The sequence below is a fragment of the Callorhinus ursinus genome, unplaced genomic scaffold, assembly GCF_003265705.2.
Source record: "Callorhinus ursinus isolate GAN/ISIS: 27379988/994484 unplaced genomic scaffold, GSC_fseal_2.0 scaffold4, whole genome shotgun sequence".
Classification (NCBI taxonomy): Eukaryota; Metazoa; Chordata; class Mammalia; order Carnivora; family Otariidae; genus Callorhinus; species Callorhinus ursinus.
Window position 1 is genome coordinate 92,635,332 of NW_027397066.1, and position 14,514 is coordinate 92,649,845.

General features: G+C 37.7%; 1 protein-coding gene and 1 pseudogene across 1 annotated transcript in view; one reads left to right on the top strand and one right to left on the bottom strand.

Annotated features, from left to right (window-relative positions):
- Positions 1–14,514, bottom strand: part of ZGRF1 (zinc finger GRF-type containing 1) — an 89,660-nt gene that overhangs the window by 50,716 nt on the left and 24,430 nt on the right. The window contains exons 7-9 of the mRNA XM_073892161.1: positions 13,368–13,444; positions 8,751–8,801; positions 5,331–5,411 (exon numbers count right to left, since the gene is read on the bottom strand). Coding sequence (XP_073748262.1) covers positions 5,331–5,411; positions 8,751–8,801; positions 13,368–13,444 — 209 coding nt within the window. The remainder of the gene's footprint in view (positions 1–5,330; positions 5,412–8,750; positions 8,802–13,367; positions 13,445–14,514) is intronic.
- LOC112826005 (large ribosomal subunit protein uL18-like) lies at positions 9,731–10,815 on the top strand (annotated as a pseudogene).

Below are 14,514 nucleotides of genomic sequence, written 5' to 3' on the forward strand. Positions count from 1 at the left end.
TGCCAAAACTGTAAAACATTACTGAGAAAATTTTAAGATCAAAAGATCAAAATAGAAAGATATTTTATTACAATACTGAAACATATCAATAAAATATTATAAAAATGTTAATTTTCTCCAAGATTTATATATACAATGAGGGGCGCCTGGCTGCCTCAGTCGGTAGAGTATGTGACTCTTGATCTCAGTTGTGACTTCAAGCCCCACGTTGGGTGTAGAGATTACTTAAAAATAAGATCTTAAAAAAAAAAAAAGATTTACATACACAATGAAATTCCAGTCAAATTCCTAGCATGGTTATATACATGGGTGGAAATTGTTAAGCTAATTCTAAATGTATATGGAAACACAAAAGGCTAAAAAGAACAAGATGAAAAGATTTAGAGACACATGAAAACACATTCTTTATAAGACATGAAGACTTTTAAAACTACAGACCAATGAATCAGAATAGAAACCAAAACTAGACTCAAAATACATGAATACCTGATTTATGGCAAAGGGGGCAATGCAAAGGAATGGAGTGAAGACAGCCTTTTCAATAAACAGTGCTTGGTCAAATGGATGTCCAAATGGGAAAAATATGAAACTTTATCTCTACCTCAACACATAAAATCAATTACTGGTTAATTGTACATCAAGGTGTGAAAGGCAAAATAATAAAGCTTTTATAAGATAAAATGAGAGAATATCTTCATTATCTTCAGGTAGAGAAAGACTTCTTAAGACAAAAAAAGTACTGATCATAAAGGAAACAGATAAACTGTTATTATGTTAAAAATTATAAACTTCTGTTATTCAAAATGCATCATTAAGAGTGAAAGACAGACAAATGTAGGGATCCAAAGGGGTACATGCACCCCGATGTTTATAGCAGCAATGTCCACAATAGCCAAACTGTGGAAAGAGCCAAGATGTCCATCGACAGATGAATGGATAAAGAAGATATGGTATATACACACAATGGAATATTATGCAGCCATCAAAAAGACCGAAATCTTGCCATTTGCAATGATGTGGATGGAACTGGAGGGTGTTATGCTGAGCGAAATAGTCAATCAGAGAAAGACATGTATCATATGACCTCACTGATATGAGGAATTCTTAATCTCAGGAAACAAACTGAGGGTTGCTGGAGTGCGGGTGGTGTGGGAGGGATGGGGTGGCTGGGTGATAGACATTGGGGAGGGTATGTGCTATGGTGAGCGCTGTGAATTGTGCAAGGCTGTTGAATCACAGATCTGTACCTCTGAAACAAATAATGCAATATATGTTAAGAAAAAAAAAGAAGAAGAAGAAGGTAGCAGGAGGGGAAGAATGAAGGGGAGTAAATCGGAGGGGGAGACAAACCATGAGAGACGATGGACTCTGAGAAACAAACTGAGGGTTCTAGAGGGGAGGGGGTGAGGGGATGGGTTAGCCTGGTGATGGGTATTAAAGAGGGCACGTTCTGCATGGAGCACTGGGTGTTATACTCAAATAATGAATCACGGAACACTACATCAAAAACTAATGTATGGTGATTAACATAACATAATAATAAAAAAAATGTTGAAACTAAACAGAAAAAAGAGTGAAAGACAGAGTCAGGGAAGATATCTACAAAGTATACAACTGACAATGAGTATATATCCATTATATAAAGAATTCCAAAAATTAATTAGAAAGAAAAACACATCAATGAAAAACTAAGAAGGGGTGGGTGCCTGGGTGGCTCAGCTGGTTAAGTGTCCAACTCTTGATTTTGGCTCAGGTCATGATCCTGGGGTCCTGAAATTGAGCCCCGCATTGGGCTCCTCCAAGCTAACAAGGGAGTCTGCTTTTCTCCCTCTGCCCCTCCCCTATATGTGCACGTGCGTGCGTGTGTTCTCTCTCAAATAAATAAATACTTTTTAAAAAACTGAGGAAGAAACCTGAACAAATACTTCATCCCCAAAGAGAATACAGAGAAGGCCAATAAGCGCACATAAAGGTCCTAACCTCATTATTAGGCAGGAAAATGCAAACTAAAACCACAATGAAATACCACTACATATCTACCAGAATAGCTAAAATTCAAATCAAAAACTTTCAGCCCCAAGCGTTGATGAAGATATAGAGTAATGGGAACTCTTACATACTTCTGATAGAAATGTTAACTATAATAACCATTTTTGGAAAGCAGTTTGGCATTATATACTAAAAGTAAAGATACACATACCTGGTGACTCAATAATCCCACTCCAATGTAGTATAACTAACAGAAACATGTCACGTGTGTACACGTTCATGACAGCACATGAACATTCATATCAGCATTATCGGTAATAGGCCCCAAATGCAAACAACTGAAGAATGGATAATTGAAGTGTATTCATACAGTGGAATAGTACACCAGCAATGAAAAGGAATAAACTACAGACACAGGCAACTCCATGGATGAATTTCAAAGTGCAATGTTGAACAAAAAGAACCAGACACAAAAAATACATTGTATATTACTCTATTTACATCAAGTTTTAAAAGCAAAACTAGAGCACATGAGTGGCTCACTCAGTTAAGAGTCTGCCTTCAGCTCAGGTAATGATCTCGGGGTCCTGGGATCGAGCCCCGCATCAGGGTCCCTGCTCAGCGGGGAGTCTTCTTCTCCCTCTCCCCCTGTTCGTGCTCTTTCTCACTTGCTCTCTCTCTCTCTCTCAAATAAATAAAATCTTAATAAAAGCAAAACTAATATATGGTATTAAAAGTCAAGATAGTGATTATCTTTGGAGGGAATAGAAAGAGATAGTGGTTGAAAGGGGGCCAGGGGACTTCTGGGATGCTGTTAATGTTCTATTTCTTAAGAGTGGAGGTTACATGAGTGTGTTCACTTTGTGGTAATTATTGAGCTGTGTACTTATGGTCTGTGCACTTATTTTGTATGTGCATTATGCTTTAATAAAAAGATTGGGGTGCCTGAACCAGTGGCTCAGTCGGTTAAGCGTCTGCCTTTGGCTCAGGTCATGATCCCAGGGTCCTGGGATCAAGTCCCACATTGGGCTCCCTGCCCAGCAGGGAGCCTGCTTCTCCCTCTCCTCCCTGCTTGTGCTCTGTCTCTGTCTCTCTCTCAAATAAATAAATAAAATCTTTAGGAAAGAAAAAAATGTGAATCTCTTTAACAGACATTGTTTCTAATATATGCATATCATTCTCTTATGACCTCTATTTGGTAACAATTGAGAGGTGCTTGGTGTCATACTTAGAGAAGTGGGGATACAGATAACTTATATTTGTTCAAGGATTTAAATATAATCTCTTCATAAAATTTAGTATTGACATAAAGAAAATGGTTTGGCAAGGTGCAACTATAAAAAATATTTTTACCTGCAAGAAATCAATCTGCACACAAGCGCTAGTCAATTTTGGTGTCAATAAACAAGTGTCTGTCGTGCAGTTTTCATATTCAATACTATCTGGAAACTGACCGCATTCTAGCTGTGAGCTGTGTCCTCTGACCATCACAGTACTAGTAGCTGATCCTTTCACTTGGTGCCCTTGAAACTCAACAGGCTACAAGTAAATTATTAAAAATGAGTATTGCAATAAATACATATTGATATATAGTCACAATGTATATATACACAGGAAATAAATAACAATTTAGCTTTCTATTAAATACTACTTAATGTAGGGCGCCTGGGTGGCTCAGTTGGTTAAGCGACTGCCTTCGGCTCAGGTCATGATCCTGGAGTCCCGGGATCGAGTCCCACATCGGACTCCCTGCTCAGCAGGGAGTCTGCTTCTCCCTCTGACCCTCCCCCCTCTCATGCTCTCTCTCAATAAATAAAATCTTTAAAAAATTAAAAAATAAATAAATAAATAAATACTACTTAATGTAAATAATTACTAAGTGACAAATACTGAAAACCAGAAAAACTAATTATCCTAACACATGCTAATTATAAAACATAATTCGGTTATTGATTTAATTGAATTCAAGTTCAACATTAATATGAATTTTTTATTAGGAGCATAAGAAGTATAGTTATAATGGACTAATTAAACCAGAAAGATATAGTTGTTCCTTTCTCTATGCTTCCCCTGTACATTATACAACTTTCCATTATAGACTTATCACATTATACTACAATGAAGTTTCTTTTCATATATACCCTAACTGTACTGTAAGCTCCTTGAGGGAAGAGACCTGTTTGTTTCATCAGGGTATCACGTGCATTTAACACCATGCTTGGCATATCGGAGGCAGTCAATAAACATATGATAATAGGAAGTAAGGGAAGAAATACAGGAAGGATTTTCCTTTGTTCACGCATTTTGTAAACTATCAGGCTTCACAGAAGGGGGATGGTGGGTTCTCTCCCAGAAGATCTGATCCTATTGCTCTGAGAACAGAGGCCTGAGGATATGATGCCAATACAGACATGTACTTCAGAGAGGTACTAGGATCTCCTCAGAGACCTGATCAGCTTTCAGGCTTCAAATGGCTTTCTCTGTTGCCCCTTGAGGGTTCTAGGATTTTTATTCCTCACAGGGTGACAAAGCCTACCCAGAAAGTGGAAAATTAAGATTGCTAATAGAGCCAAAGGAATGTAAAGGATGAATTTACTTCTAACTGATAAATTAACAAAATTATGATAGTAAATAATCTGAATATTCTCTTATTTTAAGATGAAGATTCTAAATCACACATTTGAAAGGAAAATTAAATCTAAAATGTCCCTTATACTTTGGCTGAAAATATCTAAATTTTAAAACATACACATTTCAATTAAAAAAGTCTCAACTGTTAGACTCTATATTTCTGATTTGTTTGATGGTGAATATACATTCTCTACAAGCAAACAGATGCCCTGTTTTCTATGCTTCTATGTAGATCTCTTCTAAAGGTCTGTTGAGTTTTGGGAATAGAATCAGTATTTATAAAACCCAACTATTTATATGCTATTTTCCCTCCGAATTTTTGATATGGAGTAGATGGCACTACGTAGAGCTTGGGTTATATATACTTCTACAGAAGTAGGACTGGTAGAGGAGACTATAATATGTTCAAGGCTATAAAGATCTTCATTTTGTTCTCCGCAGAACATTCATTATTTATACTTTATTTATCTTCCTGTCCAACCTCTAGGGTATGCATCATATATACGCATGATGCATTATTAGTTCACTAGTAAAGAGAAAGGGCTCAAGATCAAACAAGGGGTAGCAGTCATTAGTTTTTCTTGTTCCTAAAACCAGGTTAATTCGTTATGCTCATTAACCTTCTGACCATGAAAACTCTGAGAGTGGTATAAAAAACAACAGGAAAAGACAGTGGATTAGAAAATCCCAAAGTTGTTCACATATTTTACCTTAGGGTCACAGGTTTTTCTCTCTAACTGTGTAGTGATAACATCTAGAAAGGCAGTCACTTCATCTCCCAAGGAAAAGAACTAGAATAAAATATCAATAAGTGTGTTAGCTAGAAGAGTTCTGTAGGCAGCTCATGAGTTTGATGGGAAAATACTCCCAAAACTTAAAGTATGCCATTTGAAAATCTTACTTCTGTATATACATACATATAATTTTTTTAAAAGATTTTTATTTTTTTTTAAGTTTTTATTTATTTATTTGAGAGAGAGAATGAGACAGAGAGAGAGCATGAGAGGGGAGAGGGTCAGAGGGAGAAGCAGACTCCCTGCCGAGCAGGGAGCCCGATGTGGGACTCGATCCCGGGACTCCAGGATCATGACCTGAGCCGAAGGCAGTCGCTCAACCAACTGAGCCACCCAGGCGCCCTATACATACATATAATAAGCTACATCTAGCAAAGGAGTTCTCCAGCAGATAAGGTACTACGCTAATTAATTTTAAAACCCAGCAATAAAAAATTCTAATTCTAAAATTTTTTTAAATTATTTTGAGAGAGAGAGAGGGAGAGAAGACACGCACACACAGAGGGAAGGGGCAGAGGGAGAGAGAGCATCTTATTTTTTTTAAGATTTTATTTTTTTTAATTTTTTTGTTATGTTAATCACCATATATTACATAATTTGTTTTGGTGTAGTGTTCCATGATTCATTGTTTGTTCATAACACCCAGTGCTCCATGCAGAACGTGCCCTCTTTAATACCCATCACCAGGCTACCCCATCCCCCTACCCTCCTCCCCTCTAGAAACCTCAGTTTGTTTTTCAAAAGACAAAGTGCAAGCGTGCACATGAATGGGGGGAGGGCAGAGGGAGAAGGACAAGCAGACTCCCCGCTGAGCAGGGAGCCTGCCCCTGAGGCCTGAGATTGTGACCTGAGCCTACGGCAGATGCTTAACCCAAGGAGTCACCCAGGTGCCCAGGAGAGAGAGAATCCTGGGCAGAGTCCCCACTAAGCATGGAGCTGGACTTAGGGCTCAATCTCACAGCCCTGAGATCATGACCAGAGCTGAAATTAAGAGTCAGATGTTTAACCAACTAAGCCACCCATGCGACACTAATTCTAAAATTTTAGTTAAATATTTTAACACTAGAAAAAATTCTCACATACCTAATAATCACCATCTAACCTAATATTTAATATTAATGCAGATTATTTAATTCAAAAATTAGTATGAAACCAAAGGAGGAAAAATTGTAAACAGTGTTAACAGTTTATTTAAAGAATGAATCAGAGTACCTGGCTGGCTCAGTCAGTAGAGCATGTGACCCTTTTTTTTTTTTAAGATTTATTTATTTTAGAGAGAGAGCAAATGCCAAGGGGAGGGGGAGAAGGAGAAAGAGAAAGAATCCTCAAGCAGACTCCCCACTGAGCACTGAGCCTCACACAGGGTTTGATCATGACCTAAACCAAAATCCAGAGTTTGCTGCTTAACTGGCTGCCACCCAGGCGCCCCAGCAGAGCAGGTGACTCTTAATCTCGGGATCATGAGTTCAAGCCCCATGTTGAGCATGGAGCCTACATTAAAAATAAAAATAAAATAAAATAAATAAAAATAAAATAAACCATTTTCTAGCAACCATAAAAGCACAAGATACAGACAACGGCAACTAGTCATGTTTAGTTAATCAAGTAACTATATAAAATAATAATTTCTACTATGAATTAGACTTTGAAAAGGAATTTAAACAAGAAAACAATTTTTATTTTTAAAAAATATAGAGAAAAAAATTTCCTCAATAGACAGAAGAGGTAAAGTAGCATATTTCTTCAAATAATGATAACCTTCCATTAATAACACAATACATTAGCACATCGGCCAACTACTCTTGAAAACATTCAACTCAAATTTTAGAATTAGGGGCGCCTGGGTGGCTCAGTCATTAAGCGTCTGCCTTCAGCTCAGGTCATGATCCCAGGGTCCTGGGATCAAGCCCTGCATCGGGCTCCCTGCTCCGTGAGAAGTCTGTTTCTCCTTCTACCACTCCCCCTGTTTGTGTTCCCTCTCTCACTGTGTGTCTCTCTCTGTCAAATAAATAAATAAAATCTTTAAAAAAAAAATTTTAGAATTAGAATTTTCTAATACAGTGAGTTTAAAAACCAATTAGCACAGCATCTTCTTTTCTGCTTTGCTATGTGTAGCTAATTGTAGAAATAAAATTAGCAGAAATAAAAAAATAGTGCCATCAAAGAGCACCCTAACTTTAAATTTTGTAAGTTTTTCTATCACTAATATACATGAAGAGGTTGCTTCAGAAAGTTATAATATGAAAGGTATTACAAAAATGCAAATATACTCCTATATTAATGCTAAAAATATTTAAATAAATTTTTTTTGCAAAAGATAAGACCTTTTTAATTCCTGTGAGATTACAAGATTACATACAAGATTTTTAAAAATATATGATATTTATTTTAAATGGAAATTCATAGGCGCACCGGGGTGGCTCAATCAGTTAAGCGTCTGCCTTTGGCTCAGGTCATGATCCCCGGGTCCTGGGATCGAGCCTGGCATCGGGCTCCCTGCTCAGTGGGGAGTCTGCTTCTCCCTCTCCCTCTGCTGCTCCCCCTGCTCATGCTCTCACTCTCTCAAATAAATAAAACCTTAAAAAAATAAAAATAAATGGCAACTCATTCTGGAGGAGTGTTTATTTCCAGTTTATACTTTGTGATAACTGTCCATGAAAGAGTTTAAGTCATATTTTTCCAACTGAAAAAAAGAATTAAGAATGTGATCATTTGTAAGCTAAATAATGTAGTCGCTTATTATGATTTTATACATTTGATCTTATTATATAAGGATGAAAAATGACTGAGCCACCACTATATGAATTTTATTTGTTTTGTTTTGTTCTTTTTTGGCAACAGAGTTGCAGGTACAGCTACAATAGTCAATGTCAATTCTTGGATTAAGCGATGACTGCAAGTTTGCAAACTTACTTGTGATAAAAGATTTGTCATTTAACCAAATCCTATTGACCACACAGGCCATTTATACAAGGCAGTAGGCTCACCTAAATAAGTATAAAGGGGTAACTAATTACAAATGATATTGAGGGCATCTGGGTGGCTCAGTCGTTAAGCGTCTGCCTTCGGCTCAGGTCATGATCCCAGGGTCCTGGGATCAAGTCCCACATCGGGCTCCCTGCTTGGCGGGAAGCCTGCTTCTCCCTCTCCCACTCCTACTGCTTGTGTTCCTGCTCTTGCTATCTCTCTCTCTGTCAAATAAATAAATAAAATCTTTAAAAAAAAAAAAACAAATGATATTGAAACTGACAAGATAAAATATAAACATAAAACTATGCCATACCTATATATACAACTATAATTTCTGGCTACTTTATATTTTAAAAATTAACTCACCTGCAAAGACTGAAGTGGTTCACTTGCTTCAACTTCTTTTTCTGTTATAATCTTGGGAACAGAATGTTAATATAAGAATAACTAAAAGATACTAGTAAGTCACAAATAAAATATAAATTTCTATTAGACATAAGAAATAAAAGAACACTATCACTAATAATCAAAAGGGCAAAAACTAAATGTTAATTAAACACTATTCTGACTTAGCAAGAATTGAAACTATTTTTTTTTTTAAGATTCATTGGGGCACCTGGGTGGCTCAAATGGTTAAGCTTCTGCCTTCGGCTCAGGTCATGATCCCTGGGATGGAGCCCTGCGTTGGGCTCCTGGCTCAGCGGGGAGTCTGCCTCTCCCTCTCCCTCTGCTATTCCCCCTGCTTATGCTCTCTCTCTGTGTATCTCTCTCTCAAATGAATAAAATCTTAAAAAAAAAGATTTATTTATTAGAGTGGCAGAGAGAGAGTGAGAGGGAGGGGAGGAGGAGAGGAAAAGAGAGAGAATCTCAAACAGACCTCACACTGAGCACAGAGCCCAATGCCGGACTTGATCCCACAACCCCAAGATCACAACCCAAGACAAAATCAAGAGTCGAACGCCCAAGCAACCAAGCCACCCCGGTGCCCCAGAATTGAAAATATCTTAGTACTGGTGATTGTGAAGTAAAATAAATATTCATACTGTAAAGCAGTTAAGATTTTTAGATTTGACAATATAAATCAAGAAAACTGTTCTTAGCCTTTCAACTTATCAGTTCCACTTGTGGGACTCAAATCTAAGGAAATAACTTAAAATGTAAACTGATTTATGTGCAAAAATCTGCTAAAGTTTTATTTATCCTAGCAAAATACTAGAAATAATTTATGTGTTCAAAATAGGACACTGCTTATCCAAAGCATAGAATATCCACAGGATGGGATAGTTAGGTAACCTCTAAAAGATATTTAACTGCTGGTCTCTGGTGAGCCACCAATGTGGTCTCTGTTCCACAGGATGGCATTTGTTAAAGTTGTCAAGAATAAGTCTTACTTTAAGAGATACCAAGTGAAATTTAGAAGATGATGAGAAGGGGCACCTGGGTGTCTCAGTTGTTAAGCGTCTGCCTTCAGCTCAGGTCATGATCCCAGCGTCCTGGGATCCAGGCCCGCATCGGGCTCCCCGCTCAGTGGGAAGCCTGCTTCTCCCTCCCCCACTCCCCCTGCTTGTGTTCTCTCTCTCGCTGTCAAATAAATAAATAAAATCTGAAAAAAAAAAAAAAAGATGACGAGAGGATGAAACTGATTACTATGCTCAGAAACACTTGGTAATTCAGGATAAAAATAAATACCACACACCTTAATATTAATACAGGATGACAGTTTGTGTAACCAACAGAAATATCATTTGTCAGATTACTTATGCCCACATAGGAGCTATGATAGTTTGTGCAGCTTAAGCTCATTAACTCCCAGAATACGGTATGAAGGTTGGCCTAACAAATTATGCTGTGGCATATTGTACCAGCCTACTGCTGACCCACAAGCTTCTCAACAGATTTGACATGGACAAGATCTATGAAGGCCAAGGGAAGGTGACTGGAGATGAATGCAATGTGGAAGCACTGATGGTCAACCTGGTGCCTTCACCTGCTATTTGGATGCAGGGCTTGCCAGAACTACTGGAAATAAAAATTTAGGGAGCTGTGAATGGAGAGGCTTGTCTATTCCTCACAGTACCAAATGATTCCTTAGTAATGATTCAGAAAGCAAGGAATTCAATGCAAAGTACATCAGAAGCACATCATGGGTCAGAACGTTGCAGATTATATGCGTTACTAATGGAAGAAGATGAAGATGCTTCAAGAAACAACTCTCTCAATATAAAAAGAACAATATAACTCCAGACAAGATTGAGGAGATGTGTAAGAAAGCTCATGCTGCTATATGACAGAATCCAATCCATGAAAAGAAGCCTAAGAAAGAAGTTAAAAAGAGGAGGTGGAACCATCCCAAAATGTCCCTTGCCCAAGACTGGGAGCTCAGAGGAAGGCAAGCTTCCTTAGAGCTCAGGAGCAGGCTGCTGAGAGCTAATAAACCAACCCACAATTTTCTGTGAAGATTTTTCAGATAAAAACAATAATAAGCTTACTCACCAACTAATAAAAAATTAGCTAAGCAAATAAGTAGACGATATATTTAAGAAGTGTCTTAATAATGTGAGAAACAATACATTAAGGGGAAAAGATATAAAACTATTTGTACACATCAATCTAACCATATTTTTAAAAATGGGCCCCAAATGCTGGAAACATTAATAATAAATATCTATCAGTGATAGGGTAAGTTTTATTTGTCTTCACTTTTTTTTGTATTTAAAAAAGAAGAAAAAAATAGTAACATGGAAAATAGAGTAAGATACAAAATGGGGGCAAATGAAACATTTCACTTTCTTTTATTTCAAACATGTCTTCTAGAAAGAGCAGTACCATATAATGACTATCCCTCCAGATATGCTAAAAGCATCCCCAAGGGGTGCCTGGGTGGCTCAGTCACTAAGTGTCTGCCTTCGGCTCAGGTCATGATCCCAGGGTCCTGGGATCGAGCCCCATATCGGGCTCCCTGCTCTGCAGGAAGCCTGCTTCTCCCTCTCCCACTCCCCCTGCTTATGTTCCTTCTCTCACTGTGTCTCTGTCAAATAAATAAAATCTTTAAAAAAAAATAATAAAATAAAAATAAAAGCATCCCCAAGAAGAAACACTAATTCTAGAATTTCAATGTATTCTAATTAGTACTATAATTTTTATAGTATTACCATGATTCCTAAACTGTTCAACAAGGTACTTTGAGATGCCAGAGTGAACTCAACAGGAGCTGCACAAAATGTTTTAAATTTAAGGGAAGGGGTGTCTGGGTGGCTCAGTGGGTTGAGCATCCGACTCTTGGTTTTGGCTCAGGTCATGATCTCAAGGTTGGGAGATTGAGCCCTGCATTGGGCCTCGCGCTCAGCAGAGTCTGCTTAAAAGATTTTCTCCCTCTCCTTCCCTCTCTGCTCCTCCCCTGGACTGTGTGTGCTCTCTTTTTTTCTCTCAAATAAATAAATAAAATCTTTCAAAAATTATAAAACTTGGGGCATCTGGATGGCTCAGTTGGTTAAGCATCTGCCTTCAGCTCGGGTCATGATCTCAGGGTCCTAAGATCGAGCCCTGGATCAGGCTCCCTGCTTGGCGGGGAGTCTGCTTTTCCCTCTCCCTCTGCCCCTCCACACCATTCATGCTCTCTCTAGCTCTCTCTAGCTCTCTCTCTCAAATAAAATCTTTAAAAAACATTACAAAAATCTAAAAATTTAAATAAGTTTAAGGGAAATACAGTGTCACTTGACATCTGTTGATCACTAAATGAACTACTAACTCAAGGTAGTTCATTTCAACATCAGATTTTTTTTTTTAGTATTTTATTTATTTATTTGACAGAGAGAGAGAGAGACATTGAGAGAGGGAACACAAGCGGGGCAGAGGGAGAGGGAGAAGCAGGCTTCCCGCTGAGCAGGGAGCCCAACATGGGGCTCGATCCCAGCACCCTGGGATCATGACCTGAGCAGAAGGCAGACGCTTAACAACTGAGCCACCCAGGAGCCCCTCAACATCAGATCTTATATCATCTCTTTCAATGGCATTATATCTTTGTAAAGTTGAGTTTTCAGAAACTGCTATGATAAAAATCAATTACCATGCAAAAATCAATGAGAACAAGAAAACTAATCTATTTTAAGGTTTGAAAAGTTATGCAGTGCCCAACAAGTGCATACATTCCATTAGTAATTGTGTTTATTTAAAAATAAAATGCTTACACTGGGCTCCGCACTGGGGGTGGAGCCTACTTTAAAAAAAAAAAAAAAAAGGCAGAATGGGGGAGTGCCCCTGGGTGGCTCAGTCAGTTAAGCACCAACCCTTGATCTCAGCTCAGGTCTTTTTTTTTTTTTTTTTAAAGATTTTATTTATTTATTTGAGAGAGAGAGAATGAGAGATAGAGAGCATGAGAGGGAAAAGGGTCAGAGGGAGAAGCAGACTCCCTGCCGAGCAGGGAGCCCGATGTGGGACTCGATCCCGGGACTCCAGGATCATGACCTGAGCCGAAGGCAGTCGCTTAACCAACTGAGCCATCCAGGCACCCTCAGCTCAAGTCTTGACCTCAGGGTCGTGAGTTCAAGCCCCGCACTGGGTTCTGCGCTGGGTGAGGAGCCTATTTGTAAAGTAAAAAGTAAAGTAAAGTAAAATAAAAGGGTAGTAATCATTTCACGATATATACATATATCAAATCATTATATTGTAAACCTTAAACTGATATAATGTTATATGTCAACTATATCAATAAAACTGGAAAAAATAAAAATAAAAAGCTTACTAAATTAGTAGGACATAATACTTATTAAGTTGTTTAATACTACTAACTACTTAATAAATGGAACTGCTAGGCTCCTTTTTTCCCCCCAAAGGATGTAATGAAAATAATTACTGAGATACAAGGTCGGGGGTGGGAGGGGGTCATGAGATAAGATATATTGGGACCCTCTATATTACTGTAATCTCATTACAAAGAACAGAACATTCTATATCAAAATAAAAGAATATAGGAAAAAAATGTACCTGATGAGAATCCTGGTTCAGATGAGGCAACTTTCGTAAAGCTTGTGAAACTCCTGCAGTCAATGGTTTCCTAATAACTATAGTAGATAAAATAAAATTTTATTCATCGTACATAATAGTGTTTTAAACTTTAAAAACTTATTTCTAGGGGAGCCTGGCTGGCTCAGTCAGTGGCGCATGTGACTCTTGATCTCAGGGTTGTAGGCTTGAGCCCCACATTGGGCATAGAGGTTACTTAAAAATAATAAAATCTTAAAAAAAACACAAAAAACCTTATTTCTAAAACTGAATGAAACAAGGAATAAACTTGAAGATGAGGTATTCTTGATAATTACTGAATCTGGATTTTGGATATTTCAGGATTCACTGAATATTCTGTGTATCTGTGTAGTGTTATGTGTAGTCAACATTTTCAAGATAAAAATTCAAGAAAAAGGGGTGCCTGGGTGGTTCAGTCAGTTAAGCATCTGCCTTTGATTCAGGTTATGATCCCAGGGTCCTGGGATAGAGTCCTGCTTCAGGCTCCCTGCTCAGCGGGGAGCCTGCTTCTCCCTCTGCCTGCAGCTCCCCCTGCTTGTGCTCTCTCTGTGTCAAATAAATAAATAAAGTCTTAAAAAAAAAAAGTAAGAAATAAGAAAATGATTTTTAAAAAATTCAAGAAAAAAAGAATTTTTTGGTTACTTTCTAATAGTAGAGATGCTTCCTTTTGTTTTTTCAAACTAATTGAAAAAATAAATGCCAAGTCAACAGCCAATAACCTATACTAAAAAATGCTAAAAATGAGATATTAACTGTTAGAATAAAGCCAAGACCATTACACAGCTGCTATGTGCAAACACAGACAACAAAAAAGCACTTAATGCTATTTCTATCTTAAACCCATTTAACTATGGTTTGAGAAAAAAAACTTCAATTATCTTCTAAGTACATTGTGCCAGGCACTGGGAAAACAGTGGTTTCTTGAAAAAGGAAGGTGACAGAAGATTAAAAAAAATAAACCAGATAAATTCAGATTATGATATAAAAGAGCTTTGTAACAAAGATTGGTAGGACAGAGAGTAATGTTAGATAGGATGATTGGAAAGATCTTTTATGGGAAGTGACATTTAAGTTGAGATCTGAATACAAGAAAAAGCTACCAGCTATG